Here is a 27,443-nt window from a genome sequence, read left to right as displayed (position 1 = left end):
CTGCCTCTCATGCAACCCCTGGTGGACGTACTGCCAAAGGCATGAAGAGAAGTGGCCAGACCACTTTGTGCTTTGGAATTCTTGGCTGCAGGGAAACTCATTGGCAGCGGCAAAGCTGTTGAGGGTTATGTGGGGTTGTGACTATTCCAGGAACAGGTGGGACCTGTGTGGGTGCGCAGTGCTCGAACGTACACAGGAGGCTGCACAGGCCCTCAGAGCCTGAGGAGCCCGGAATTGGAGAGGTAGAAAAGGGGCTTAAAGCCCCTATGTCCTGGTCAGTGCCTTGTGTGCCACGCCTCTTGTGAGCTGTTCAGCTAAAACGTCACACTTCTAATGGAAATAGATATACCAGTCAAACTTTGGACAAAGCTGTAGTGCAATGTACACCTAGGGATTGGCGATGAGGCCAGTTGCCCTGGGTGCCAATCTTTCTCCTGAAATTTGTATCTTTGGCCTTTCACATAAAAATACATATTCCCAAAGCCACCATATAAAAGTGAGATACTTGGACCATAATGGCCTTAGTTTATTGACCATTGGGGCAGACTGCAAGGCTCTTTTTCCCTATCTGAAAACAGTTCCAAAACTTCTTCTAAAGTTCCAGGCTTCTTAACATTTGTTTTTGCCACTGCATAGCAAAGAAACACCTGGAAGCAGGAGAGAAATTCATCTTAGTTCACTGCACTCCCCCTAGCTGCAGTCTAGTGCACAGGACCAAAATGTAGTTGTTTAAAACAAATTCATGGATGGGCCCCTGGTCTGCTCCATTATGTGGGGAGCCCTGTCGGGAGCAGGGATGTTGTGTGAGGGCCAGGGGAATAGGTGGGGATGTGGAGGAAACCAGGGTGGGGAGCATGTATATTCCTTCATTGATGTCTCCCCTGCTCTAGGGGGAGAGCTGCCTCTGTCTGACAAAGCCTGTGTTATGAATGCCAGGATCTTCTGCAGAAGTAGCTCTGTGGCATCTCGCCTTTACAGTTCACACCCTAACAGGAAGTGAGGGTGGGGGGAGGACTGCAGCCGTAGTTAATGCCATAGCACTGATCTCAGCTCTGAGCACTGGGGATCTCCTTTCACTGACAGCGATCCCGCGGGAGCCTGGCTAAACAGAACTGAGTCAACTTCTGACACATGTTACAAAAATACCTCCACACTAGTAAAGATACTTATCTGCAAGAGGAAAGGAGAGAACTTTCTGTTCTGTAAGCAGCTAGCGATTAGATGAGGGCACAGGGCTAGATCTCAACATCACTTTTAAATAGTTAATGAGACAGTTTCTATTAACAGGTATGGAAAAAATATCAGGATGCTGGAGTCTTTATTCAATATCCCTTTTATTTAAGAAAAAGGCCTATTCCAAAGAAGACACTGTAAATAACTCAGATATCTTCAATTATAGTTGATTTATTTGTGGAAAAGATTTCTTCTTATTGCTAAATAAAACAATGCAGCTTGCGGTCACAAAAAAGGTGCAAATAACATTTTAAATCTTTAAATCTTATAAGACAGATGACAAAGTTTTTGATTATAAACACACTGTCTCAGCAGCAGTGTGAGACATTTCCTGTATATAAAAAAAAGCTTATTTTAAAATCTGCAAAGACAGTTTTTGACAATTAACATATTAAAATAATGTAGGCACTAAACCACTGGAGAACTTCTCAAGAGGACACTTTTGATCTTACTGCTTGCTTCTTATAAGAAAGTGCTAGTGGATTGCAAGGAAACAAATGTGATAGCTAAAATGGCCAGGGATACAACCCCATTCTCTGAGTGTCCCTACTCGGATTGCCAGAAGCTAGGATTGGCTGACAGAGTGATAGATCACTCAATAACTGCCCTGTTCTGTTCATTCCCTTTAAAGCACCTGGCTAGATGGACCATTGGTCTGACCCAGGATAGATGTTTTTATGAAGAATCTATGACATTCCACCTAGTGTCTGGCATCTTTAAATTTGTGTTTAAAGAGTAATACACACTCCATGATGGAAGCTTGTAAGTAGGGATCTGAACAGTCTCTCTTGCTGTCCACTGTTAAAGCCACAACTCACAATCCAAACCATGCCATGCTCTGATGGTGACTATGTTCTTTAAGGGGAAACGTTTAGCACCATGGAGAGGCCAAATAAGGAACCAGGTGCATGTTCAGAAGAGCAAGTAATTTTCATGCTGCCAACTGCCTTGCTTGCTTCAGAAGCCATTTTCAAGAGCAAGAGCAATGATCCACCTCCGGTCTTTATGCTTTACTCAAACGCAGTGGATTCCTGCTACAAGTCCAGCTCAACAGAGGAAAGAAGTTGTAGTGAAAGTAACAGCAGTTACTTGAGCGGGTTCCATTTTCACTACACAAATTTCAGTACAAATGTATGACATTTATCTCCTAACTTTTCCATGATTTTCTTCCAATGTCTATTAATTTGTAAGCCGTAGCCAGCAGCCAGCATCAGTCATTTATACTGCAAAAGGAAGATAAACAATTAAAATCAAAATAGTTATATAGTTCAGTCTTACATCTTTCTTTAGACTTCAAAGTGTTCATTTAGACTAAACTTTTCATTGCTTGTACTTTTCAGTATTGTCAGGAACAAATACTAGTTCTTGTATTATGTGTAACTGCATAGAACAAGAAACATTTAAAACTTATTTCAGATTAAAGCAAAAAGGTATGGCATTTTTTTTCTGTGCAAAATCTTAGAAAAAGCAGGACAAAACATGCTTTCTGGATGTCACAGGGCTAGGGTTAATTTGTCAGCAGAGGTAGTAACTGCAAGGGACAAACAACAAAAGGCGACTGATGACAAGTGTTGATAATTACACAAGCTAACTAACGGAGAACTAGGCTAACCATGAATCTGCTCTTCTCCCCACTATAAAACAAAGCTGAGGTGGAACATTCCTCTAGACGCTCTGCACCAAGAATGGAAACCTACGTAGATTTACATACCCAACATTTTTATAGTGGGATATTAGTTTCTTCAGTGTCTAGTCACATTGAATATTCTTATTTAACAACGGACCATGTGAATGCTACGTAAAATACTGCATAGTCCTTATGAAGTCCACATGAGCTTCTTTATGATATATACTAAAATCAATTAAGCAATTACTTTAGTTCACATACCTGTTTTAAAGCACCATGAACTGTAACTACACACTCAGAGCACCATATGATCCATTTGGGGAAATAGCACATGCAATGCTGCCTCCTTATAGATGAAATCTTGTATTTGCTTGTAATCTTTCTGGTTTTATATATTTATTTTTCACCCAAAGAACAACATATGATTTTCTCCTTCATTCTTAATAGGGGACTATGGAAGGCTACTGGGCGCACATCACACCTGTCCTCTGCTCTCTACACTGGTTCAAAAGCAGCAGAAGCTTGACTTGAAAAGCTGAGGGGGCTGAGGTGTGAGTGGGGGAGGGGTGTACCAAGGAGTCCAAGGCTCAGAAGGTTCGTCTACACAGGGATACAGGGCTTCTAGCATGGCCATGGCTGGCCCATGTCAGCTGACTCAGGCTTGGGGGGCTCAGGCTGCAGCCCAAGCTCTAGGACCTTCCCCCCCTTCACAGAGCCCCAGCCCGAGCCCAAACATCTACACAGAAATTTTTCAGCTCCAGAGCCTGAGCCGTGCGAGCCCCAGTCAGCTGACCCAGGCCAGTCACTAAGTTTTTTATTCCTGTGTAGACATTCCCAGAGAGAGCCTGGGCAGCAGGGCAGGCACTCACCTTGGCATGGCAGGCTAAGGAAATGGTCAGGGCAGTGTCCCTGGTCCTGATTCCCTACCCTGCTCCCAGTCTCCTGCTCTGGAGAGGAAATGCCGGCCCCCCTCAAAATGATGTGGCTTCACCCAGCCCAGTTCCATTCCCTGCCTCCAGGTACATCCTCTGCCCAGTGCCCAGGGGGCGGGGATACAGGTAGAACAAACCCTGGGCTGCCCAATTTCACACTCTCCCCAGGCACTGAGGAAGTATTGTATGGAGAGGTGGGGGATGACATAGATCAGCCCCCGCACTAGAGGCGCTAGCCCCCACTGGCCCTCCACTTCTGCCATCCCCCAGTACTGCTTTCCCATAGAATACTGGATCACAGTCAAGGTTTCTGTCCTTATCGTCATGGCACTCCATGGCCTGAGCCCAGGATATCTACAGCACTGCCTAAGGAAACTACGCTCCTCTCTACAATAAATATCAAGCCCCTGCGCCTGGGAGACGTAACTTTTCTACACAAACCTTATCACCTTCCACTCCAAGGGAAAAACGCATTTCTTTGACCTGCCGTCTCTAACAGATACATAACAAAATGCATGTTAAAAAGTGACCACATACGCTCCCTGGCCTCCAGAGAAAACCTACCAAAAAAAGATAGTCCACTGGACTCGTTCTCCCCTCGGAGAGAAGATCAGAGAATAAACACCACATGACAGATGTTAGTCACGATGCTTAATGCGCTAGCGGAAGGTGCTCAGATATGACGTTGATAAGCAGGGTATAAGAACCTATACCATAACAGAAGTAATTAAATGGAAATAACATTTATATTAGACAAATACCGGTTTTTGACAATCTGCATTTAACAGACAAAGCACACAAAGTGTTCAAGTTTGTTGTGGTTGCAGAAAAACATAGAATGCAGTGTTTTAGTAGATAATCAAATATTACATGACATATTTTTGCATGCAGTGTAGTTGTAGCTCTCTCAGTCCCAGCATATTGGAGAGACAAGGTGGGTGAGGTAATATCTTTTATTGGACCAACTTCTGTTGGTGAGAGAGACGAGCTTTCAAGCCACACAGAGCTCACCCACCTTCTCTCTCCAATGAAACATTTTTGTTCATGACATGGAAGAAAAAAGAAGAAATAACCCAACAGAAGTAATTTATATTCTCATTTTGTATTTAATATTGTAAACGTCTACCCTACTCTCTCAGATGACATTTAAACAGAAGACCACCACACCAGCTGCATATTTTTGGGTACAGGAAAATATTTTTCTATAAAAATATATACCTTTGATGATCAAATTAGATTTTGTTTCACTCATCTGCAAATCATCTTCTGGCGCAATGTGATACTTTGGGGAATCCAGATTTACACCGTAAGAACTGAATAGCAGGAAAGGAGAGAACATTTGCTGATTAAATATGTTTAAATAAACAAATTGAAATTTAAGTTGTTTTTTATAAAAAATATGGAACCTTTTTATAAAACTAGAAGTGTTTAAAGAAAAAATTGGAGGCTGAATATTAGGAAAATATTTTGATTTTAAGATGTATTAACCAGAGGAATTCTCTACCAAGCGCAGTGGTAGAAGCATTACTGTTTTGGAATTTTACAGCCAGCAAGGACATGATACTGTAAAATGCTTCCCAAAATAAAACAAACTATATTTGCAAAATCTTATGTCCCTTATACTTTTCAAGAATGTAAAAAATTCCCACAGAGATTACATTTTAACAATAAAACACATTCAGCATCAGGCATTGAATTTTTAGGTGTATATGTTCATTTTATCATTGTCCTTCACCAAGAGGGGTAAGTGTTGTACAAGTAAATTTCACAAAACAAGCAATATTTTTGCATGGGAAGGAGGTCTCTTAGTCAGAACATTATTCCCACACAGAGTCACTTTTTTATAATTTATCTTGTAGACTCAACAGCTCAATAAAAGCAAGAACAGATTAGTATTTAATTTTCTTTTTTGTCTGATGAGCATATATTTTGCTACCTATATTTTGCCAGCAATATACAAACAAGGCTGCAGGAACTACATTTAGGTTGGTTCTCTTTCAATATTGTTCACAGTGAAATTCTAGCACCCACTAGATTTCATAGCATGGAAGAAATTGCACATGACAACATGATGCAAGTGAGTCAACAACATTGGACAACTTCTGCTACAATAAAAGCTCATTTTTGCTGGGTGAGTATCTTCACTGATGAACTGCCAACACTGGATATTATATTTAAATGACAATGCAAACTGGGCTTCTGAATATAAAGCTTATCTTAACCAAGCTACCCGCTTGATGATCATGACAAAACGGAATAGGATTGCATGAGCATAAACTTCACTTCAGTGGGATAAAGTCCAATAGTCCACACTATTAAATAAGCCTCCTTAAAAACACTCACTATAACAAAACATTTAGTGAGAAATGAGAAGGCAAGTTGGAAATTCTAGAAGTCAGACTGGATTTCTGAAGAATTTCGTTCTACGGGTTTAGGAGGGCATTGTACCAATGATTGTTTGTAGGTTGCTGCAGTCTATTAGCGTAGTCAGGGCTTGGACATCACTGGCTTTACTTGTATGGATTCCAGGGAGTGTCATACTAGAAATCTCATTCACCACATAAACAATACTGGGCAAGTGCTTTTTAAATTCAATTGTAAGCCATGTTTAGGTGGGATGGCAAATATGCAAATCTTTTCACAACAGTTAACAAGAGATGGTGTCACCTTGAAAGAGTAACCAAGTTAATCAGTAAAAGGCAGACGTCACACAATCCAACATGTCAAAAGCAAAGTTAATCTTTAATTAAAAATAAAAATTAGATTAAAAATAGACTAGATATTAGATGTAAGTCGAAGGCATCTCAGTATAAGTGAACCCCAGGGGAATGTTATTCAAGTGAGACTGTTATAAAGCAAAGCAACTATTTAAAAAGCCTTCACACAATATTATCTGGCAGTGATACAAAGAAAGCCTGTACTGTGAGAACACAACTTCATGAGCACTTCTACACAAACCCCGCTTTGGGTTTTTAATTTGCCATATTTATATTTTGCAGGTTTGAAGACTGAGATGCCCCTTAGGAGAAACATTCCTGAAGGTGCCCACGTTGGGCCTTAGCCATAGCCACTCCATGTGCAGAATTCCTGCTGAAATAAACTAGAGCGCGGCTACAGGGTTGTGTCCCAAGGTGGTGTAACTTAAGGAGCAGACAGGGAAGGGTTAAAGGAAGCAAAAATTTGAAGGAGTAGTTTTGGACCAAACCACAGCAACAAAGAATTTCTAAATCTATCAGAGATTTTTGTATTTTCATGGTACCTGGAGCAGCCCAACAAACATCCATGGCTCTGTCTTTTTTTCGTGACCTGCAGTCTTATTTATATCATCTTTTCCTTCTTGTGCATTTAAGACTTATGCACTGATGAAGCACAATGGTCACGTATTGGACCACAGCATCAGCTAGTCCAACAATTTTCAAACTATGGTCCATGCAGCATTTTGCAGGCAGTCCATGGAGAGCTAACGATTACATGATGCCGACTCTCATTCTAGTTTCAAACTGTTAAATCACACTGAAAAGACAGCTCTGGGACTCCGAGAGAGGGCAGAATCCCAGAGCTTGGGCTCCAGTCTACAGAGCAATTTTCAGTCCCGCAGCCCTAGCCCTGCGAGCCCATATCAGCTGAGCTGGGCCAGTTGCGGCTGTGTTGAGGTTCTTTTATTCCAGACCAACTAAGCATCATTCCTTCAGAGCACCATATATGTAACGTTTCCTGACATTCAGGTATGTGCAAGAAAAGATAAACCCTGCTGAAAAGGTAGAGTAAGTCTCAGAAGGAAATACCTGTTAATGCAGTAATGAAATGCCATGAGGATAAGTTGAAAATTAGTAAAGAATAAAAATATTTTTTTCTGCTAGCTTACCCTTTTTTCTTCAAAGCTGCAACTATTCCTTGAAGAAAAACAAAAAACAGCGATAAGGCAGGAAGTTAAATTTTATTTAATATTTTGGTAAACACAGCTAGCAAACTTCACAGATAAGTAGTATGGAAAAGCCCCTCTTGTATCCCAGATCAAAAATCATGAGAAGCCCTTACTTATGCAGAAAATGGTTCTGATGTTGGATCTCCCAATTTATCACATCTTTAATGTGTCTATACCCTGCTGAATGTTTAGATTTTTAGCTCATTCAGAATGATGTTTAGTACTCAGTCTACTTAACATTTAAGATGTTCAAGCTTTACATCATCTGTTTCCCTTCAAGCACCTTCAAGCTGTTTAAGGAATTTTCTCAACCAAATAGTCACAGGATATATTCTTATGTCCAAGGTTTAGTTTGGCTTATTTAATTTCTTCCTTGACTGATGAAATATTTAAAAAGAATAAATAAAAATTCAAAAATGAATCCATCCGCACTTGTCAGATTCTCTCAATCTTGAACTTGCAAATGAAAAAACTTCTAATCAGATTGGGCTAGTAAAAAATACATTTAATTTCGGCTACTGAGATTTCAGCAGAGTTTTCCCTTATTAGCACACAGGGATTGTTGCATCTTAGAACAATTCAACAGGAATACAGATTGCAGAGTACTTTGGGTTTGCATATTCTTAGTCCACATGCATCAGGAAAACTGCTAGAAACCTGCTTGTAACAGCCATCTCTAGCATGGCTGTGCCTGGGGCGGCTCTAGACCCCAGCGCACCAAGCAGGCGCTTGGGGCGGCCGTTTCCCGGGGGGGCGGCATTTGGCTCCGGTTGAGCTCCCGCCGTCATGCCTGCAGCAGGTCCACCGGAGCCCGGGACGAGCGGACCTGCCGCAGGCATGACTGCGGCGGGTCCCGTCTTCCCGCGGCTCCGGTTGAGCTCCCGCAGGCATGACTGCGGCAGGTCCGCTGGTCCCGGGCTCCGGTGGACCTGCCGCAGGCATGCCGGCAGGAGCTCAACCGGAGCCGCGGGAAGAGGGGACCCGCCGCGGGACCGGGGAAGGGCGGCGCAGCGCTCCGCGCTGCTTGGGGCAGCGTGATTTGTAGAGCCGCCCCTGGGCTGTGCTCTAAGCACATACGGACCCTACCTGCTGCTTGACAAAGCTGCTCTATGGCTCCAATTTAACAAGTCACTTAAACACAAACTTAAAGCACCTTAATTCTGATTGACTTCAGTGGGATTTATACATACGCTTAAGTGCTTTGATGAATGGGGCCTATAAAGTGACAAAACTGTTCACAAAGTTGAAGCTACTACAGCCTTTGTGGGAATTCTCTGGGAAAGGGTTGCACGTGGGTTCACAATTTGCTAGCATGACGACTAAACACCCAGGCTCTGGTAAGTGGAGCCCTTTGCACTGCAGACTAACTGAATGATGGGAACTTCATTTATACAAGTAACAACTTTCTTATTCCCACAACGCTAGACTGTCAAATCCAACCTAGGAAGGGCTTGCTTGGATCTTCTGACAAATACGCAGTCCTAAGTATGGAGCAAGTATTCTCACCCAAGACAGAATTACAGAAGTGAAATGTCACTCCCTTTCTGTTCCCCAATATTGTGCACACAAATTTAAGACCGAATCACAGCAGGTTTCTTAGCTCAGGAAAATATTGTGAATAAATTACAAGTCTATAGACAGAGAAAATAACTTAGAGTATTAATATAGGCATCTCTGCAGGGAACAGCAGTGCAATCTCAATCATGGGCATAGATTTTATATGGAACCCAAGGGCAAAAAGTTAGTCAGTGGCAGAGAAATTCAAGTATCCTAAATCCAAGGACCTTGAGGAGTTAAGTGGGGGGGGGGGGGAAGGGGGGCAGTGGAGATGAGATAGAGGAACTTCAATAGTAAAATAGCCTGGACTGTGGACCTCAAAACACAGTCATAGCTTAAGTGCATCAAATTATTTTTTCAGTATTAAGTTACTTACCAGTGACGATGGCGATGGCAATGGCGATGGCGGCGACGGTGATACCGGCGACAGTGGCGATGTTGCTGCCGATGCCAGGAATGCCAATGCGTGTATCAAAGCCAGGCTCTAAAGAGAACAAAAATGTGAGCTAAAATATGAAACCATATTCGTGTCAATAACCTACAGGAACTCATCCACAATCCATGCACCTGCAGCCACACTAGTACCCTAGATTATACCAAATATGAGTGAAAAATCAATGGAGTCTCATAAAACACCACATTATAAAATAAATGATCATTAGCTACTGGAAACCATGATCTGACCCCTCGAGAATCTCACAAAGAAGAAAAGCAGCTTTGCAAGGGATTGCATACATATGTATCTTGTAATGGAGGCAGGAAAACAGTTGCAAAAATGGATGAATCAATCTCAGTTTAAAGGCTTTCTACAATGTAAACCAAGGGATGTTAACTCTTCTCTTAGACATGCTTCTAGGGTCCCATTTTCCAAGCCTGCACTGGCCGCCATGGGTTTGTCTAAATACTGAGTGAGCACAGAATCATTACACGTGGGCTGTCTAGATGGGGTATCAGAATACCCACCCTACAGGTTGTCATAGGTCAGTGTTAGGGTCCGTCTACATTGCAATTATACACCTGCAGCTGGCCCATGCCTGCTTTCTAGGGCTAAGAGGCTGTTTAATGGTGATGCAGATATTTGGGCTCGGGCCTGCAAACCTCCCACCTCGCAAGATCCTATAACCCCGGCTCGAGCCTGAGCCCAAACCTCTACACCACAATTAAACAGTCCCTTAGCCCGAGCCAGCTACAGAATTTGAATTGCACTGCAGACATATGTACAAAAAGCCTTGTAATCAGTATTTCAAATGATCCAAATAGATTGTTTCAAGAGACAGACTTTTGCTGTCCTTACTAGAGTAAGGCCATTTAGTATCCTCTATAGCTGCTGGCTAGACATTACATGGGTAACTCCTTGCCACAGATTGAACAGAACCGCAGTCACTGATGTCAATGAGTTTTGCATTTAGAAATCAGACTCGTGTAAATCAATGCTCAGACTAAGATTTTTAGGGAAACTGTATGAAAGATTACAATAGTGACAACGAGGGCAAAGAGTGCTCTGACATGGCCTTTCAATGGCTCCTGGAATTCCTGAACCTATTTGTCCTTAGATCTGAACCTATTCACCCATGAGATCTTAATTTTTCCTCCTTTGTGTGTAGGTGAAGTGACAGCCATTTTTTTAAGGATTACATTTCCAACAGCAACCTAACTGTGGAACCTGGTGGGGATAGCTCAGTGGGTTGAGCATTGGTCTGCTAAACCCAGGATTATGAGTTCAATCCTTGAGGGGGCCACTTAGGGATCTAGGGCAAAATTGGTCCTGCTAGTGAAGGCAGGGGGCTGGCTTGATGACCTTTCAGTGTCCCTTCCAGCACTATGAGATAGGTACATCTCCGTTTATTATTAACTTCCAACTCCCCCCACCCCCTGCCCCAACAGCAAGAATCTGCCAGGATTCTCTCCTCGGCCCACCCTCCTTCCCTTGTGCACCCTGTCTTTGGGATCCTATCTGCTCTCGCAGCTTTGGATGCGATTGTTATATTGACAACTTACACAACACCCGTTTGGATTCCCTGCCAGTAGCTTAAACTGCACATGGCAAAAACGGAGCTTGTGTTCCCTCGCAAATCGCCTCTGATTGAACAAAATCCTCCTCCTCTCAGCTGCTCATGCCTGTAACCTGGGCATTATTTTTGACTCAGTCCTTTCTATGGACCCTCATATCCGGGCTATATCCAAAGCTTGTCATTTTCCCTTCTTAAGTTTTCCAGGTTGCAGCTTTTCTCAGTCCAGATTGCTAAAGCTCTCATCCAAGCCCTTATATATTCTTCTCTATGGACGTGGATTTTTTTCAGGTTTATCTCAACCCCTATTCTATTCATCCCTCGACTGGGACTCCCTTCTTTACCACATCAAAAATAAGCAAAAAAAAAAGTATCCTCTTTCAAAGCACATCTCATCACAGCCCTGCCTCACCTACCAGACGTCTCATCTCATGATGTCAGTGACCAGCTGAGCTCTACCAACATACCCAACCTTCATCGCCTCTTGATCCACTTCTCCTAGAGAACCTCCAGGCTTTCTTCCTTACCTGTCAGACAGGCTCCCTGAAAAAATCCATAGCCGCTACCTTAACCTCTAAAAAACCCCTATTTCTGCTGCAGTGCCTATAGAACCCTGCTATTTTATATAAGCCAGAAACAAGGCAAGCCACACTGCACGCACAGCTAATCTACATGAAAAGATGCTGCCCTCCCTTCCTGCCACCTTCACCCATTTGTTGCATCTTGTTGTTAATCTGGATTTTGAGTTCTTCAGGGCAGTGGTTTTCAAACTTTTTCTGGTGACCTAGTTGAAGAAAATTGTTGATGTCTGTGATGTAATGGAGCTGGGAATGAGGAGTGTGGGAGAGGCTCGGGGCTGGGGCAGAAGGCTGGTGTGTGGGGATGAGTGCTGCAGGGTGGGGCCAGGAATGAGGGGTTCAGGGTGAGGGAGGGGGCTCTGGCCTGGCCCATGGGGTTGGAGTGCAGAAGCGGGTCAGGGCTCTGGGCTGGGGGAGCAGGCTCTGGGCTGGGGATGAGGAGTTTGGGGTGCAGGAATGGGCTCGGGGTTGGGGTGGGGACTCAGGGCTGGGACAGGAAATTGGGGCGTGGGGTTCGGGCACAGGCTTACTATGGGCAGCTCCCTGTCAGCAGTGCAGCGGGGGTGCTAAGGCAGGCTTCCTGCCTGTCCTGGCACCACAGACCGTGCTGCGCCCCGGAAGCGGCCAGCGGCAGGTCCGGCTCCTAGGCGGAGGTGTGTAAGCGGCTCCGCACGGCTCTTTCCTGCAGGCACCCCCACACCACCGCAGCTCCCATTGGCTGGGACCTTTATGCAATATTGTAATATAAGTGATACTATGCAGGTAAATCATTCCTGAAACAGCTTTATTTCATATTTGCCTGGTGATGCAGCAAAACTGTATGAGCATCCCGAGGATGGAGGCATCCCCACCTATTTCTGAGTCAGAACTCAAACATACAATTACTTCCTGTTCCTGTGGATCTGAACTGCACATTCCTGAATGAAGTACAAGTCGTCTCACTGATGGATGTTCACAGATTGCTTTGCAACAAGATTCTTGAATAAGCAGGTTAATTGTATATTGTCACTGATCCACCAAGGAACTTGAAACTAGTTATTGAAGCTAATTTTGAGTAGACCTATTCAGTGAGGGAACGTCTGACATATCCATCGGCGAAGAGTGGCCCCAGCAAATTTGTTCCAGAGAAAATAAAATACTTACGACCACAAAACTCTCCAATGGTTGACCACTCTGAGTGTGTCTGACTTACCAGGGCTTTTAACAGAGCCACCACTGCACCCGTCTGGCACTTCTTTGCCATTAGTATCACGACGGAGCCTTCGTGGGGCCCCACACTGATCTATCAGAAAAACATAAGAACACATTCTCATTTATACCATGTATAAGTATAAATTTTAAATAATTTCACACAGCTGCCTTCGTTGAAAAGGATCCTGACATGCCTTAGATGCTACAGGGACCTGGCACAGGCCAGGTGAGCCCCGTTGTGGGGGTTCCTCAGGTTTTCCAGTAGCCTATAAGAACAGACAAGCTTCCCACAGCCAGGGGTTTAGGGTATGGCTACACTTGAGAGTTGCAGCGCTGGTGGAGGCTTTCCAGCGCTGCAACTTAGTAACTGTCCACACTTGGTAGTAATTTAACTAAATTACTCTTTTTGTTTTGCTATGATGCCTCTCTTTGTTTTGTTGTGAACTCGGAGCTCCGGGAGCTGCTTATCTAAAAAACAAACACAGCTCTTGTTTGCTGTGATCAATCTGTAACTGACTGTGAACAATCAATTGAGATAACCCACTACCTTGCTGTGAATGAGGCAGGCAGGGGGATGAGTGTTTGCTTGAGGAGAGAAACGGGGCGGGGGGGGGGGAGAAAGGGAGTCCTTCTTATCTAGTCTGCAGGCTGTTTGCAGTTGAGAGTAAATGAGGGGGTCGGGGAAATTTTCAGATTTTGCAAGGCAGGGAGCTGATACACAGTGTCGGCTCCAAAAATCCACTCTCTCTCTCTCCCCCACTCCCTGTCACACTCCACCCCACCCCCCTCTTTTGAAAAGCACGTTGCTGCCACTTGAATGCTGGGATAGCTGCCCATAATGCACCACTCCCAACAGCGCTGCAAATGTGGCCACACTGCAGCGCTGGTAGCTGTCAGTGAGGCCACACACCAGCGCTTTCCCTACACAGCTGTATGAACACAACTGTAACTCCCAGCGCTGCAAAGTGTAGCCATACCCTTAAACTAAAGGCGTCTTCACTGCTGTGCTAGGTCAAGTTATCTAAACAGGAATTAGCTGAGTGAGAGGAACCACGCTGCAAAAGAATGGTGGAGGTGCAGAGAGTGGTTGGATTAGCAGCACAGCGTAGCTGAGTCCCCACTGAACAACAAGCTCCAGCCTAAGCAACTCTCATGCTCCCACCAGCACTCCAAGTGGGCCAGATTTTGAACCCAAAATTCTATACATTTATCAAATCTAAGTTCTTCCAATTTACATGAGGAAGTACCAGCTCCTACTGCTCCTTCGGGAGGCACAGTTGCGGTTTGACCTGGGTAATTATGACTAAGTCAAAAAGAAGAGGAAAAAGCAGCTGTGAACATTACATCAGTTCCCCATCACCAGCTGCCCACTCAGAGTCAGGAGCTTGCCAAACTAATGTTTAGGAATTTGCATCTTTAGAGGGAAGACATATTTCTCCCACTTACACATTGTCACAGCGAGAGCCCAGGTACTATTAGTTGGGCTATGCTGCAGACTACTGCTGGGATCCCATTCTTATATTCTAGGGGATGCCCATAGCAACCCCTACATTGAGCTGCCTACCATTTCCCTTTAAGAGCTCTGATAGTTCCGTGGTTTGAGCAGGGATGTGAAAGGCGCAGTGTGGTGCCTCTTGTTGTCACCATCAGTTACGAACTACCAAAATCTGTCATTTCCCTTCAGTTTTACTCATCAAAACTTCCGAGAGGGACTTCTAAAACCCCTGAACCTGTTGTTCTCATTGAGCATTCGTTGCAAGGTGTTGCCATATGCAACTCAGAACTATGCATCTCCATCCCTCACATCAAAATATCCTTTGGCCTAGGAGAACGAGAACCGTGTTGGGAACCAGGAGATGATGAGTTCAACTTTCATTATTTCTACTGACTGGGGTTAACAATCCTGTGCCCTTCAAAACCTAAGTTATCATGGAGCAACCCATCTTCCCTGAATGAAAGCTACACAAGCTAGAAGAGAACCCGGATCTCTAATATGGCAGACCCAAGTCTCATCCACTTAGCCTAACTGAAAGAATTTGCCAAATCTAAATACTTGGCTACGCGGTGTGTACGATGACGTTATGCGTACATATATAATCCATTGTCTTAGTGTGTTGGGTATCCTCCTCTTGTGGTTGGTCTAGATAACAATTTATTCCTGCTGTCACCTGTTATAATTAGTTCTACAACTTGACAGAGGTCTATCCTGCAGTACCTTAGGCCCAAGAGTCAAACCTCAATGACACGTGGAGGTGGAGGACGAGACATTAGTTCCACATAGACTTTTCTTTTTTCTTTTTAAAAAGCCCAGAAGTTACATAAAACCCACAGCAGACACAAGTTATTAAAATTGCAAAGCATTCAGCAGTTAGGAAACCACAGAATTAAGGTTACCCATGAGATCTTAATTTTTCCTCCTTGTGTGTACATGCAGCGACAGCCACTTTTTAAGGATTATATTTCCAACAGCAATCAGGTTTCCCATAAGTTATATCTTTAGATGATTAATGGCTAACTCAATTTCCTCATGTTCATGGGTTTGCCCAGCAATCAAAATATTGTAAAAGCAGCAAAGAGTCCTGTGGCACCTTATAGATTAACAGACATTTTAGAGCATGAGCTTTCGTGGGTGAATACCCACTTCCGGATGCATGTAGTGGAAATTTCCAGGGCAGGTATATATATGTAAGCAAGAAGCAGGCTAGAGATAAGGAGGTTGGTCCTGAAGTTTTTTTGCTGCAGGATGGCCACCTTAAGATCTGCTATTGTGTGGCCAAGGAGGTTCTCCTACAGGTTTTTGTATATTGCTATTCCTAATAGCTGATTTGTGTCCATTTATCCTTTTCCATACAGACTGTCCAATTTGGCCGATATACATAGCAGAGAGGCATTGCTGGCATATGACGGCGTACATTACATTGGTGGACGTGATGGCAACATTAACACCACCCTATACTGAAAACCTACCGACAGCTATGCCTACCTTCATACCTCCAGCTTCCGTCCTGGGCACACCACACGATCCATTGTCTACAGCCAAGCACTGAGGTACAACCGCATCTGCTCTAACCCCTCAGACAGAGACCAACACCTACAAAATCTCCACCAAGCATTCTCAAAACTACAATACCCGCTCGAGGAAATAAGGAAACGGATCAACAGAGCCAGATGTGTACCCAGAAGCCTCCTACTGCAAGACAAACGCAAGAAAGAAACCAACAGGACTCCACTGGCCATCACATACAGTTCCCAGCTAAAACCCCTCCAACGCATCATCAGGGATCTACAACCCATCCTGGACAATGATCCCACACTTTCACAGGCCTTGGGTGGCAGGCCAGTCCTTGCCCACAGACAACCTGCCAACCTGAAGCATATCCTCACCAGTAACTGCACACCGCACCATAGTAACTCTAACTCAGGAACCAATCCATGCAACAAACCTCGATGCCAACTCTGCCCACATATCTACACCAGCGACACCATCACAGGACCTAACCAGATCAGCCACACCATCACCGGTTCATTCACCTGCATGTCCACCAATGTAATATACGCCATCATATGCCAGCAATGCCCTCTGCTATGTACATCGCCAAACTGGACAATCTCTACGGAAAAGGATAAATGGACACAAATCAGATATTAGGAATGGCAATATATAAAAACCTGTAGGAGAACACTTCAATCTCACTGGACACACAATAGCAGATCTTAAGGTGGCCATCCTGCAGCAAAAAAACTTCAGGACCAGACTTCAAAGAGAAACTGCTGAGCTTCAGTTCATCTGCAAACTGGACACCATCAGCTCAGGATTAAACAAAGACTGTGAAAGGCTTGCCAACTACAAAACCAGTTTCTCCTCCCTTGGTTTTCACACCTCAACTGCTAGAACAGGGCCTCATCCTCCCTGATTGAACTAACCTCCTTATCTCTAGCCTGCTTCTTGCTTGCATATATAGACCTGCCCCTGGAAATTTCCACTACATGCATCCGATGAAGTGGGTATTCACCCACGAAAGCTCATGCTTCAAAATGTCTGTTAATCTATAAGGTGCCACAGGACTCTCTGCTGCTTTTACAGATCCAGACTAACACGGCTACCCCTCTGATACTAATCAAAATATTGTTTTTTTCTGGTGGAAGTAGAACAAGAAGAAGATAAAACCAGTCACCTTTGCATTCAGGGACAGACCCATTCCAGACTCCACTGATGTTATCTTTAGTTGTACAGTGAATGGAGGCCTCTCCAATAAGTGAGAAATTATGGACACATTTGTAAGTTACCGATGAGTTACAGACAAAGATTTCCACGTTGCTGCCATTGTGCGTCCCATTGGCAATATTAGGAGGAGGAGAACAAGTAATCGCTGAAGGAAAAGAGAATGGCATCATGAATATTAATGCACATTTCAGTTAGAGGTGAACTGTAAAGATTAAGTAAACATTTGTTTACAATTCCTCCCCACAAGGGGAAAAAAAATTCAACCATTAGAGAGTGTAATTAGTACTGTGTCTTAACAAAATGTGAGGCAATACCTTCTTTAGATTGACAAGACTTTCTGTTTTCAAACTTTTCTCCACTGCCAACATCCTTTCAGCTAGAAGATTTTGGCTTCATTAAACAAATCCTGGATAACAGCTGGATAACAGCCTCATCAGAAAAAACCCCTCCGAGACATAAAAAACAAAGAACTGAGGGAGGGGGTAGAATAGGTGCAGTGGGGTGGGAAAGACCAGGAGGGCCACAGAAGGGTGCGGGGGAAGCCCAGGGGTGGCTGGGCAGCAGCCAAAAATGTTTTTGTTTGGGGCAAAAACCTAGAGCCATCCCCGCATACAGCACAGCACCCAACTCTATGGGTAACATCTTCTTAAAGGGAAAGATCCAAACGTGTATAACTTTGTTTTAAACTAAATTATGGTACCTGCTGTAGCCAAGTATCAGGGCTTTGCATGTCTGTATTCTATTCTGTTTGACAAACATAGGCTATATCTTAATACTGATGTGAATTTCTTGTGCAGTCTTAGACTCAAGTAGTCTGGCATGCCTGATAAGGAAAATACTTGATGTATATAATAGGCCATATATTTTTATGTGCAAAAATCCTTGTCCACATCAAAGATAGAGATGTTTTCCCAATATACTAATTAGTGCTATTTGTAGCTTTCTCTGTGGCTCCCTGAATGCAGCATGTCTCTTCTGTTTGGTATGTGGCATTTTAGCATGAATTTCTGATAATGTGTTCTTTCTGGTAATAAGTGCCTTTCTGGTAAATGCGTGCACAGAACACAGACAAGATTGGTTCCCATATGGTTACAGAACTGCAAAAAAGTGGAACAATTTTCAGCTTGTGTGATTGGAGGATATCTGGATCCATATTATAAGACTGTCCTACATAAATGAGGAAAAGTTGAGGTGTCTTTATTATTCTTTTGTTTCACTCTTCATTTCTATGGGGAATTTGCCAATGCAATATCACTGTCTTCCTTTTAAACAACTTAAATAAAAAAGGGACAATGGCTGCTGAAAATAGCAATTCCAGTCCTAATAACCACTGGGAAGCATTTGTTGCTCAATTTTATCCTACTTTTTCTATAGCATGTTACAGTGGATCAGTATATTTGATTTGGGAGAAATGAAGTAACAGCTGCCCAAATTTAGCTTGAGCACTCCTGAATTTTGAGGGTGTTCAAATCTGGAAGGGAGATGCTAGATTCCCTTTCTGAATATTAGCTATATCTGGAAAGGAAAAGTCAATTTCTGCTTCCATGTCTCAGAAGTGGAAATCCTCCTATGTGCCTGGCACTGTATCTAAAGCTGCCCAGGTCCTCTAGTAGAGCTTCCACTCCCTTACTTTTCATTTTAAATTCTAGTGGGATTCATGTACCTCCCTTGCTAGGCTTCAGATAGAGAGATGCACTGTCCATTTAGTCCATCCAATTCTTTGGGGGCTGCAAGGTGAGATCACACCAGTACCCCTAATCCAGTCTGTGGATGACTTCTGAAGGGGATATCAGTGCCAAAGCCTTCTACTCCTTGGGCATACTTGTTCCCCGTTGCGTTCACAGTGCCACCTCGTTCTAGCAGTGAGCTCTCCATTCACAGCAAGCTGCAGCATGAGGACTCAGTTAACTCACGCCCTCCCCCTCTCATTCCTGCTGATTGCTGCCAAGGGAATGCTGGGAAATGTAGTTCTTTCCCTTCTCCAGGACAGGCTCTATAGGCAGGGAGCCAACCAAGGAACTACAGCTCCCAGGGCCCCCTGTTGGTTCTCAGCTCCCATGCTGGATCCCTGCCGCCCCTGCAAATGTGCCGCCCCAACCACCTGCTTGCTTTGCTGGTGCCTAGAGCTGGCCCTGGCTGTATGTAGATTATCAGGCCCGTCCCCCACCCCCCTCCAGTAAACTACATCATTGTAGGAAGCCATCAGGAATTTGGGTCAAGAGATCTACATACAATGACATTCTGGAACTGAACTTCCCCACTTTTGGGAGAGTTTAATACTAAAGTAGCGAGGTGACCAACTTGCCTAATGCCTCTGAAAAAGCCTCCATCCCAGCTGTTAGGCTGGGTAACTCAGCAAGAATAAAACCAAGTTGTTGCTGCTGCTTGAATACCAAGTACATAAATGCACTGTTACCTAAATGCAATAGTGTGCGTAAGCAGAGTCAGGATGAGATCTACCCTGACATCTGGTGGTACATTATGAGGAGTGGGCAAAGGAATTTTAGGAATGTGCATTTGCATTGGTAAACCCACTCCACTTAGCATAACGCACAGCAGCATGGGATGGTTATTTTCACACTGTGGAATCCCCAATTTCTTTGTTATTGGGGCAGGAAGGAAAAAAAAGTGCTGTTACCTTAATTATGTGAATGAGGAACTATGAGACTGCTTTATGACAGAAATGACTCAACCTACATTAAATAGTACTTGCTAGACAAGGGACATGGGTTCCAAAACCCAGTGAATTGAGAGAGGCTGGGGACAGGTATCTGTACTTGGTGGTGCAGGCTCCTTGTGTGAGCCAGAGGCCCCAGTTTTGCCTATGCCTCTCTCCACTGTGGAATGTCAGAGTTAATTTTTGATTCCCTTAAGAATCTAGATACAGGTTACTGAGATGAACTCACTTTGGACCAGTAGTGCACTAGCACTGGGCTACCCTACTGTGAGTTGAAATCACTAAGAGTTGAAATCACTGGAATCGCTGAGCTAAGAGCACTGAGTACTGTGCTAACCAGTGGGGGAGCCTGAAGCTATACTGTGGAGCAGAGCAGCTGGCAGAGTGGAGCGAGCAGTTTCCGAGGACAGCTGGAGCGGCTCACAGGACAGCTAGTGGACCAGAGCAGCTGGTAGAGCGGAGCAGCTGTGGGACGGGTGGAGCAGCCCACGGAGCGAGCGGAGCTGAGCAGCTGCGGGGACGACTAGTGGAAGCAGAACCCCGTGAAGAGGCAGGGCAGTTGGCCCCAAACCACGTAAGGTGCCCCTTGCTACCGAGGCTGGGGAGGGGGACCTCTGCAGGTAGACTCTCGAACTCTGGGGCTGCCTGACCCGGGACAGAGACTTTTGGATTGTGGGACTTTTGGACTGTGGGTGATTTGGGGGTTGCTGGACTCAAGAGACCAGAGAGAAGGACACGGCCCAATTTCCTTGGGTGGGTCTTTGCTCACGGTTTAATCTATGAACTCGAGCTGAGGTATTTTCCCAATTTAATGCTTGTTGTTTACCTCATGTAATTAAATCTTTTCTGCTACACCAAGACTCTGTGCTTGCGAGAGGGGAAGTATTGCCTCCTTGAGGCGCCCAGGGGTGTGTGTAAGGTTTTCCCAGGTCACTGGGTGGGGGCTCGAGCTGGTTTTGCATTACATTGTAGGGAAGGGACCCATATGTATTGAACCCGGCCCTTGCTGCTATTGTTTCGGCCTGGCAGAAGGGTTACATGCGTAAACACTGCCCTCGCCCAAAGGAGGATTGTCAAATGACCTTTCTTTTCCCCTTCTAAGAACTTTATGGCTGGGATATGAACTCACAGAAGCATGAGCCTTCACTGCCAAGGAGCCCTCCCAGAGAGTTCTGAATAATAGGATTCCCAAACAATCCTTCTTGTAAGCCCCTCTCTCCCTCCCCTTTAGCACTGAGTAGTAGGGTACTGGCATAAAAGTAAAACAGTAGTTTAAGAGTTTATCTCATCTAAAATCAACTGTTTGTGACATGAGAATTAACTGCAATCTTGGAATGCTGAAGGGAGGCAAAAAATACAGGAGGTATTAGAGGCAAAAATGGTTTCCAGGAATGATTTATGAAGTGTCCATCATTCTTCAGTTTTCCAACAATAACTAGATTTCACGATACGTATTTAGGGGGACTAAGCACTAACTGAATCTTCTCAGGTTTATGGGTTTACTTAGCAATCAAAATATAGTTTTTCCTGGGAGGAGTTGGTAGAATAAGAAGGGGATAAAACAGACGCTACTAACCTTTGCATTCAGGGGCAGGCCCACTCCACTCTCCATTGACGTTATCTTTTGTTGTACAATGAATGGAGGCCTCTCCAATAAGAGAGAAGCCCTGGTCACATTTGTAAGTTACTGCTGAGCCAAAGGAAAACTCTTGTTCACTCTGACCAATATGGGATCCATTGGCAATATCAGGAGGTGGAAGACAAGGTATTGCTGAAGCAAAGAATGTCAACATGAAAATTAAAGGTTACATTGAAGGTGAACGGAAGAGAGTTTCACTAAGAAAGTTGTCTTAGATCCCCCCAGAAAGCTATTTAGCCATTTGGAAGGGGACTTAACATTGCATTTTAACATTTGAAGCAGATTCTGAAGGTTTTTCTACCATTAGGCTTGACCCATGCCAGTACGTCCATTGCTCAAGGATGCTCCATAAAACACCAGCTCTGGAAGATGAACTTACCAGAGAGTGCCCCTCCCCAACATCAGCCTCAGGGAACCAGAACCTTTTCCCCGCCATCTCTGGAGGTAGTGTTGTTCCACCAGCAAAAAACTAAGCTAGGACATTGCTTGTAGCAGCAGCTGATTCTAGAAACTGGATATCAGCTGCATGATTGACAGACCAAGCCCAGAAAGCATCCAAGAGATCAAATTAAGGTAGAGGCAAATTAATTGCGATTCACTCCAAAAGAGCGTCAGATTTTAAGTGGACAGTCAGATTTGGGAAGGATCAAAACTTCTTGAAGTCATTATCATGCCTTTTACTTAGTGAACTGCAGGATTTCACAGCAAAGAGGAGCCATGAAGCCTGTTGTATTGTGCGTATTAAACAGTGCCAGGTGAACAATCTAAAAGGGACTCTTTAAAGAAAAAATTGATTCTGTAGGAGTCATCCAAACACCATGGTGAACCACAGTATGATTTCATTCCTCTCACCAACTCAACTGTCATTTGGATTAAATGTCAAAGTAAGAACAGACTGACTCCGCTGAAGCACCAACTAGGCTGCATCATCTCCAGACGTGAACTGTTCTTAAGACCATTGTATTAGTTTACCTTGGCAATGTGGAAGCCTCTTATCCCAATTAACTCCATTTCCCACAACCACACATTGGGCAGAAATCGTTCCAATTAATCTGTACCTAAAGAAAGAAAAAGGCTTCAAGTTTGTTACTCATGTGAGCAAAGAACTAGTTAACAGTCCAGAAAGATGGAACTTGGTTTTTCTGCCAGAAGGTGCAGACAAACCATTGGAAAAGGGACACATCTAACACCATAGGACCAAGAAACACTAAGGCCAGGTCTACACTACACATCTATATCAGTACAACTACGTTGCTCAGAGGTGTGAAAAATCCATATCCCTGAGTGACAGTTATACTGGCCTAACCCCCTCCAACATAGACAGCGCTATGTCGACAGGAGAACTCCCGCCCGCATAGCTACTGCCTCTTGGCGAGATGGATTAACTATGCTGACAGGAGAGGCTCTCCCATCAGTAGAGGAGCAGCTTTATATACAAGACTACAGCTGTGCCGCTGTACGTGAAGACCAAACCCTGTGTAGTTAAAGGCAAGAAAGAGCTACAGACCAGAGGATATAGCTCCTCAAAGTGTTAACAGGACAGAGTCCTCACTTCTGGGCTAGGCTTATCAAATGCTTGAGAATCCTTGTTAATCCTCGGCAAAGGGGAACAAATTATCCCTCTTCTAAATTAGAAATTTTTGCACTCCTATCTCCAGTAGGTGACAGAAGGCCCTACCACCTCTGCTACAGAACTCTTCAAATACCCAGAAAACTAGTTAATTTACAGATCACATGACCCAACCCCTACAGAATGATCTCCTGAGGCCTCTAGGCTGAGATCTTCAAAAGCACCTGAGCGAGTTAGGTACCCATCTCCCACTGCATGACAACCGTAGCTGGGTGGCTATCTATCTTCCTTCAGCTCCTTTGAAAAAATCGCAGGTGTAATTCTTAACAAGGGCCCAGGCCAGAGCTACAGATTTACAGCACACCACTCACTTATGTTCTTGAAGTTAAGCAGGCTTTCTACTCTCATTTTGCCAGACTTCACCAGCACTTTTACACCAGTCTAGGTTCTGTTAGTCAAAAGAAGCAACTTGCCACTCACCCTTCATCACACGAGAAGTTTGCTGTTGCACCAAACCGGAGATCGGTTAAATCAACCCTGCCATTTTCTAGTTCTAGTTGTTTACACAGTCTTCCTATAAGAGAACAAGACTAATATTAGCGTTACCTAATATTACCTTACTGGGAAAAAGGGGATATGGTAACTTGCACTCCCTAACATAGCAAATACCATGGCAGATCAAAGCCAATGGTCTGGGAGTTCAAGATCTGTCCTGTACGACAGCAGTCAGCACCAAAGGCTACAGAGGAAATCTTACAACCCACATTATGGATAATTGTGTAACATGCCCAGGGGAAGTGAGAAGAAGCGGAAGCGGGATGATGCTTCCTAATCCCACACAGACAGTGGCTGCCTTATATCCTGAATCAAGAGAATTAAGAACACATTTGTGTTTGCTGGACCAGGTTCTAAGTGTCTCATCCTTTTTTGAATTGTACCATGTTCTTTGCCTCCAAAGAAAGGCATCATAAATATTAATGCACATTTCAGTTACAGTTGAATTGTAAAGATTAAGTAAACAATTTGTTTACAATTCCTCCCAAAATGAGGATTGTACAATGACCTTTATTTCCCTCTCCTAAGAATTTTATGGCTGGGATATGAACTCACAGAAGCCTGAGCCTTCACTGCCAAGGAGCCCTCCCAGAGAGTTCTGAAAAAATAGGGTTCCCAAACAATCCTGCTTGTAAGCCCCTCTCTCTCTCCCTCCCCCAGCACTGAGTAGTACAGTAGTGGCATAAAAGCAAGACCTTAGTTTAAGAGTTTATCTCCATCTAAAATCAACCGTTTGTGACATGAGAATTAACTGCAATCTTGGAACGCTGAAGGGAGACAAACAAATACAGGAGGTATTAGAGGCAAAAATGGTTTCCAGGAATGATTTATGAAGTGTCCGTCATTCTTCAGTTTTCCAACCGTAACTAGTTTTCATGATAAGTATTTAGGGGGACTAAGCACTAACTGAATTTCCTCAGGTTTATGGGTTTATTTAGCAATCAAAACATAGTTTTTTTCCTGGGAAGAGATAGTAAAATAAGAAGGGGTTACCCAATTGAAGAGAGATTTCTAACTGTGTCAAGATGGCTTGCACATCAGTTGAAATGTAAAAGCAAAGATACTCACCAACACAAAACTCAGGGTCTACTGACCATGTTGAATTTGCAAGACATACAACTAAAGGAGACTTTCCAGAGCCCAAAACGTATCCTGGGCGACAGGAGTATTTCAGTTTGGTCCCAACAGGGTAGGAATCGTTCACTGTCGCAGGCAGCTCAGCAAAACTCAATCTTGGAGGAGAATCACAAATGCCTAGCAAGAGAGAGACAAGGAAGGGAAAAAGTTAACTATGAGAGATATTCAGTAGTCTGTTGTAACAGAATAATCATTTTTGAGAAGTCACAAATAATTTTATTGGGGACAATTTGGATGTACTTGTTTTCATGAGAGCCTTGAAGCTAGTTCATTGAATGGGCTTTATACAAAACTGCAGTACATTAAAATTTTACATTACAAAATTGTACATGTATACATCACCCTGAGCATGTGTGGTAAGTACATTGTGCAAGACAGGACATTCCTCCATCTCACCGGGCTTATGATCTAACGCAGCACAGGCTCAGAGACACTGTTACAACCATACAGAGTGACATGAAAGAAGGTGATGTACAGGGCAAAGGAGACCAAGGGAGCAATCTATACACGAGTAGATGAAACTTGTCTGGCATTAGAAACAAGTGAAACAACTGGTGGAAAGCTCTCTCTGAGACAGCTGATTTTCATATTTTTCATGCGATGCATGGAAGCTGTATGACGAGCATGTGGACAAGTGCCAATGAAAGCGAAGTCAGGAAAGTAACTGAAATACTTCCCAATGTTCTGTATTGTATTTTCTAAGGGGCAACTGATCCTAAATTTTCAGGACATTCCATCCCATTGGCAATATTAGGAGGAGGAGGAGAACAAGTAATCATTGACGGAAAAGAGAACGGCATCATAAATGTTAAGGCACATTTCAGTTACAGTTGAATTGTAAAGATTAAGTAAACATTTGTTTACAATTCCTCCCAAAAAGGGGGGGGGAATTAACACTTTGAGAGTGTATTTCATACTCTGTTGTAACAAAATGTGAGGCATTACCTTCTTTAGATTTACAAGACTTTCTGCTTTCAAACTTTTCTCCACTCCCAACATCCATTCATCTAGAAGATTTTTGGCTCCATTGAACAAATCCCGGATAACAGTTTTATCAGACCACATCCCTCCCTCACATTATATTTAAGGAGCTGAGACTCTTTGATTGACATCCTTGAAAGACAATAGTTGCGCTTCTACAATGTTCCAGAAGCTGAAAGCTTAAATTAGAACTTTCCTTCTAACTGCAGCTGGTTCTAGACCAGGTGGCAATAACCTGGTTGACAGATCCACCCCAGGCACTGTCCACAAGGACAAAAGAGTTAAATCAAATAAATTGGGAAGAAGTTTTAAGACTGGGTTTCACTCCGAAATAGCCTCAGATTTTGAGTGTGGAGTCCAGGGTTGGTTGCTTGGTTTTGAGGGGAAGGGAGGAGAATTGTTAACAGGGAGGAATTACACTAAATAAACAAAAGTTGGATGACAGACTTCAAAAGCAGCAGAGATTATTTGTAAAAGCAGCAAAGAGTCCCGTGGCACCTTATAGACTAACAGACGTTATGGAGCATGAGCTTTTATGGGCAAATAGAGATTATTTGGTGAGGAATGAGAAACTAATCGAACCCCACCATCCCAGTGTTCAGGGTTCAATTGTGTTTAGGTCATTAGTTGGACTGGAATCTATACACCAGACAGCAAGCTCAAGAGGAATGCTCTGTAGAGATAGAGAGGGCTGTGGGGTTTTTTTTGTTTGTTTGAAATGTGGCTTCTACAGAAGGCACCAGCAACACAATGGATCCTCCTATACTTCCATCATGTCTCCCCCTTCCCAAAAATATCTATATGATTGACATAATCTAAATCAAGTGAATATAAAATACACATGAAAATTCTGTAACCGGGGCCAGCTCTGCAGAAGCAAAAAAGGCCTATTATGTACATAAAATTACTTCCTAATTGGGTATGCCAGACTACTTGAGTCTAAGACTGCACAAGAAATTCACATCAGTATTAAGATATAGCCTATGTTTGTCAAACAGAATATAATACATACATGCAAAGCCTGATACTTGACTACAGCAGGTACCAAAATGTATTTTAAAATAAAGTTATACAACTTTGGATCTTTCCCTTTAAGAAGGCGTTACCCATACAGTTGGGTGCTAGTCTACATACAGCACATCAGGCCTCTCCCCCAACCCCCTCCAGTAAACTGCACAAGTTAAACATCATCATTGTATGAAGCTATCTACATACATAAGAACGGCTGTACCGGGTCAGACCAAAGGTCCATCTAGCCCAGTATCTGTCTACCGACAGTGGCCAATGCCAGGTGCCCCGGAGGGAGTGAACCTAACAGGCAATGATCAAGTGATCTCTCTCCTGCCATCCATCTCCATCCTCTGACGAACAGAGGCTAGGGACCCCATTCCTTACCCATCGTGGCTAATAGCCATTAATGGACTTAACCTCCATGAATTTATGTAGTTCTCTTTTAAACCCTGTTAGTCCTAGCCTTCACAACCTCCTCAGGCAGGGAGTTCCACAGGTTGACTCTGTGCTGTGTGAAGAACTTCCTTGCATTTGTTTTAAACCTGCTGCCCATTCATTTCATTTGGTGGTCCCTAGTTCTTATATTATGGGAACAA

At 43.7% G+C, this 27,443-nt stretch overlaps 2 protein-coding genes across 16 annotated transcripts in view; both read right to left on the bottom strand.

The window, feature by feature from the left end:
- The window catches only part of LOC120393914 (complement receptor type 2-like), a 341,488-nt gene that overhangs the window by 108,836 nt on the left and 205,209 nt on the right, over window positions 1-27,443 (bottom strand). The window lies entirely within an intron of this gene.
- The window catches only part of LOC120393911 (complement receptor type 1-like), a 404,201-nt gene that overhangs the window by 232,119 nt on the left and 144,639 nt on the right, over window positions 1-27,443 (bottom strand). For 6 of the 15 annotated variants that reach the window (XR_005592155.1, XR_005592156.1, XM_039518354.1 and 3 more), the window contains exons 18-21: window positions 24,787-24,972; window positions 23,644-23,737; window positions 22,566-22,651; window positions 21,531-21,725 (exon numbers count right to left, since the gene is read on the bottom strand). The exons of 5 other annotated variants lie outside the window; for them this stretch is intronic. Coding sequence is in view for 7 of the 10 variants with exons in the window: in XM_039518354.1 (XP_039374288.1) it covers window positions 21,531-21,725; window positions 22,566-22,651; window positions 23,644-23,737; window positions 24,787-24,972 (561 nt within the window). In the remaining 3 variants the exon portion in view is untranslated. Of the gene's footprint in view, window positions 1-2,242; window positions 2,457-2,489; window positions 4,500-5,010; window positions 5,106-7,657; window positions 7,686-9,650; window positions 9,759-13,053; window positions 13,144-17,227; window positions 17,423-21,530; window positions 21,726-22,565; window positions 22,652-23,643; window positions 23,738-24,786; window positions 24,973-27,443 lie in introns of those variants that run through there. 4 more of the 15 variants (XR_005592157.1, XM_039518360.1, XM_039518359.1 and 1 more) reach the window with 4 other exon arrangements.

This window comes from Mauremys reevesii, unplaced genomic scaffold (assembly GCF_016161935.1).
Source record: "Mauremys reevesii isolate NIE-2019 unplaced genomic scaffold, ASM1616193v1 Contig36, whole genome shotgun sequence".
NCBI lineage: Eukaryota > Metazoa > Chordata > Testudines > Geoemydidae > Mauremys > Mauremys reevesii.
Note: the sequence above shows the minus strand (reverse complement) of the source record. Positions and strands in the feature narration are given on the sequence as shown.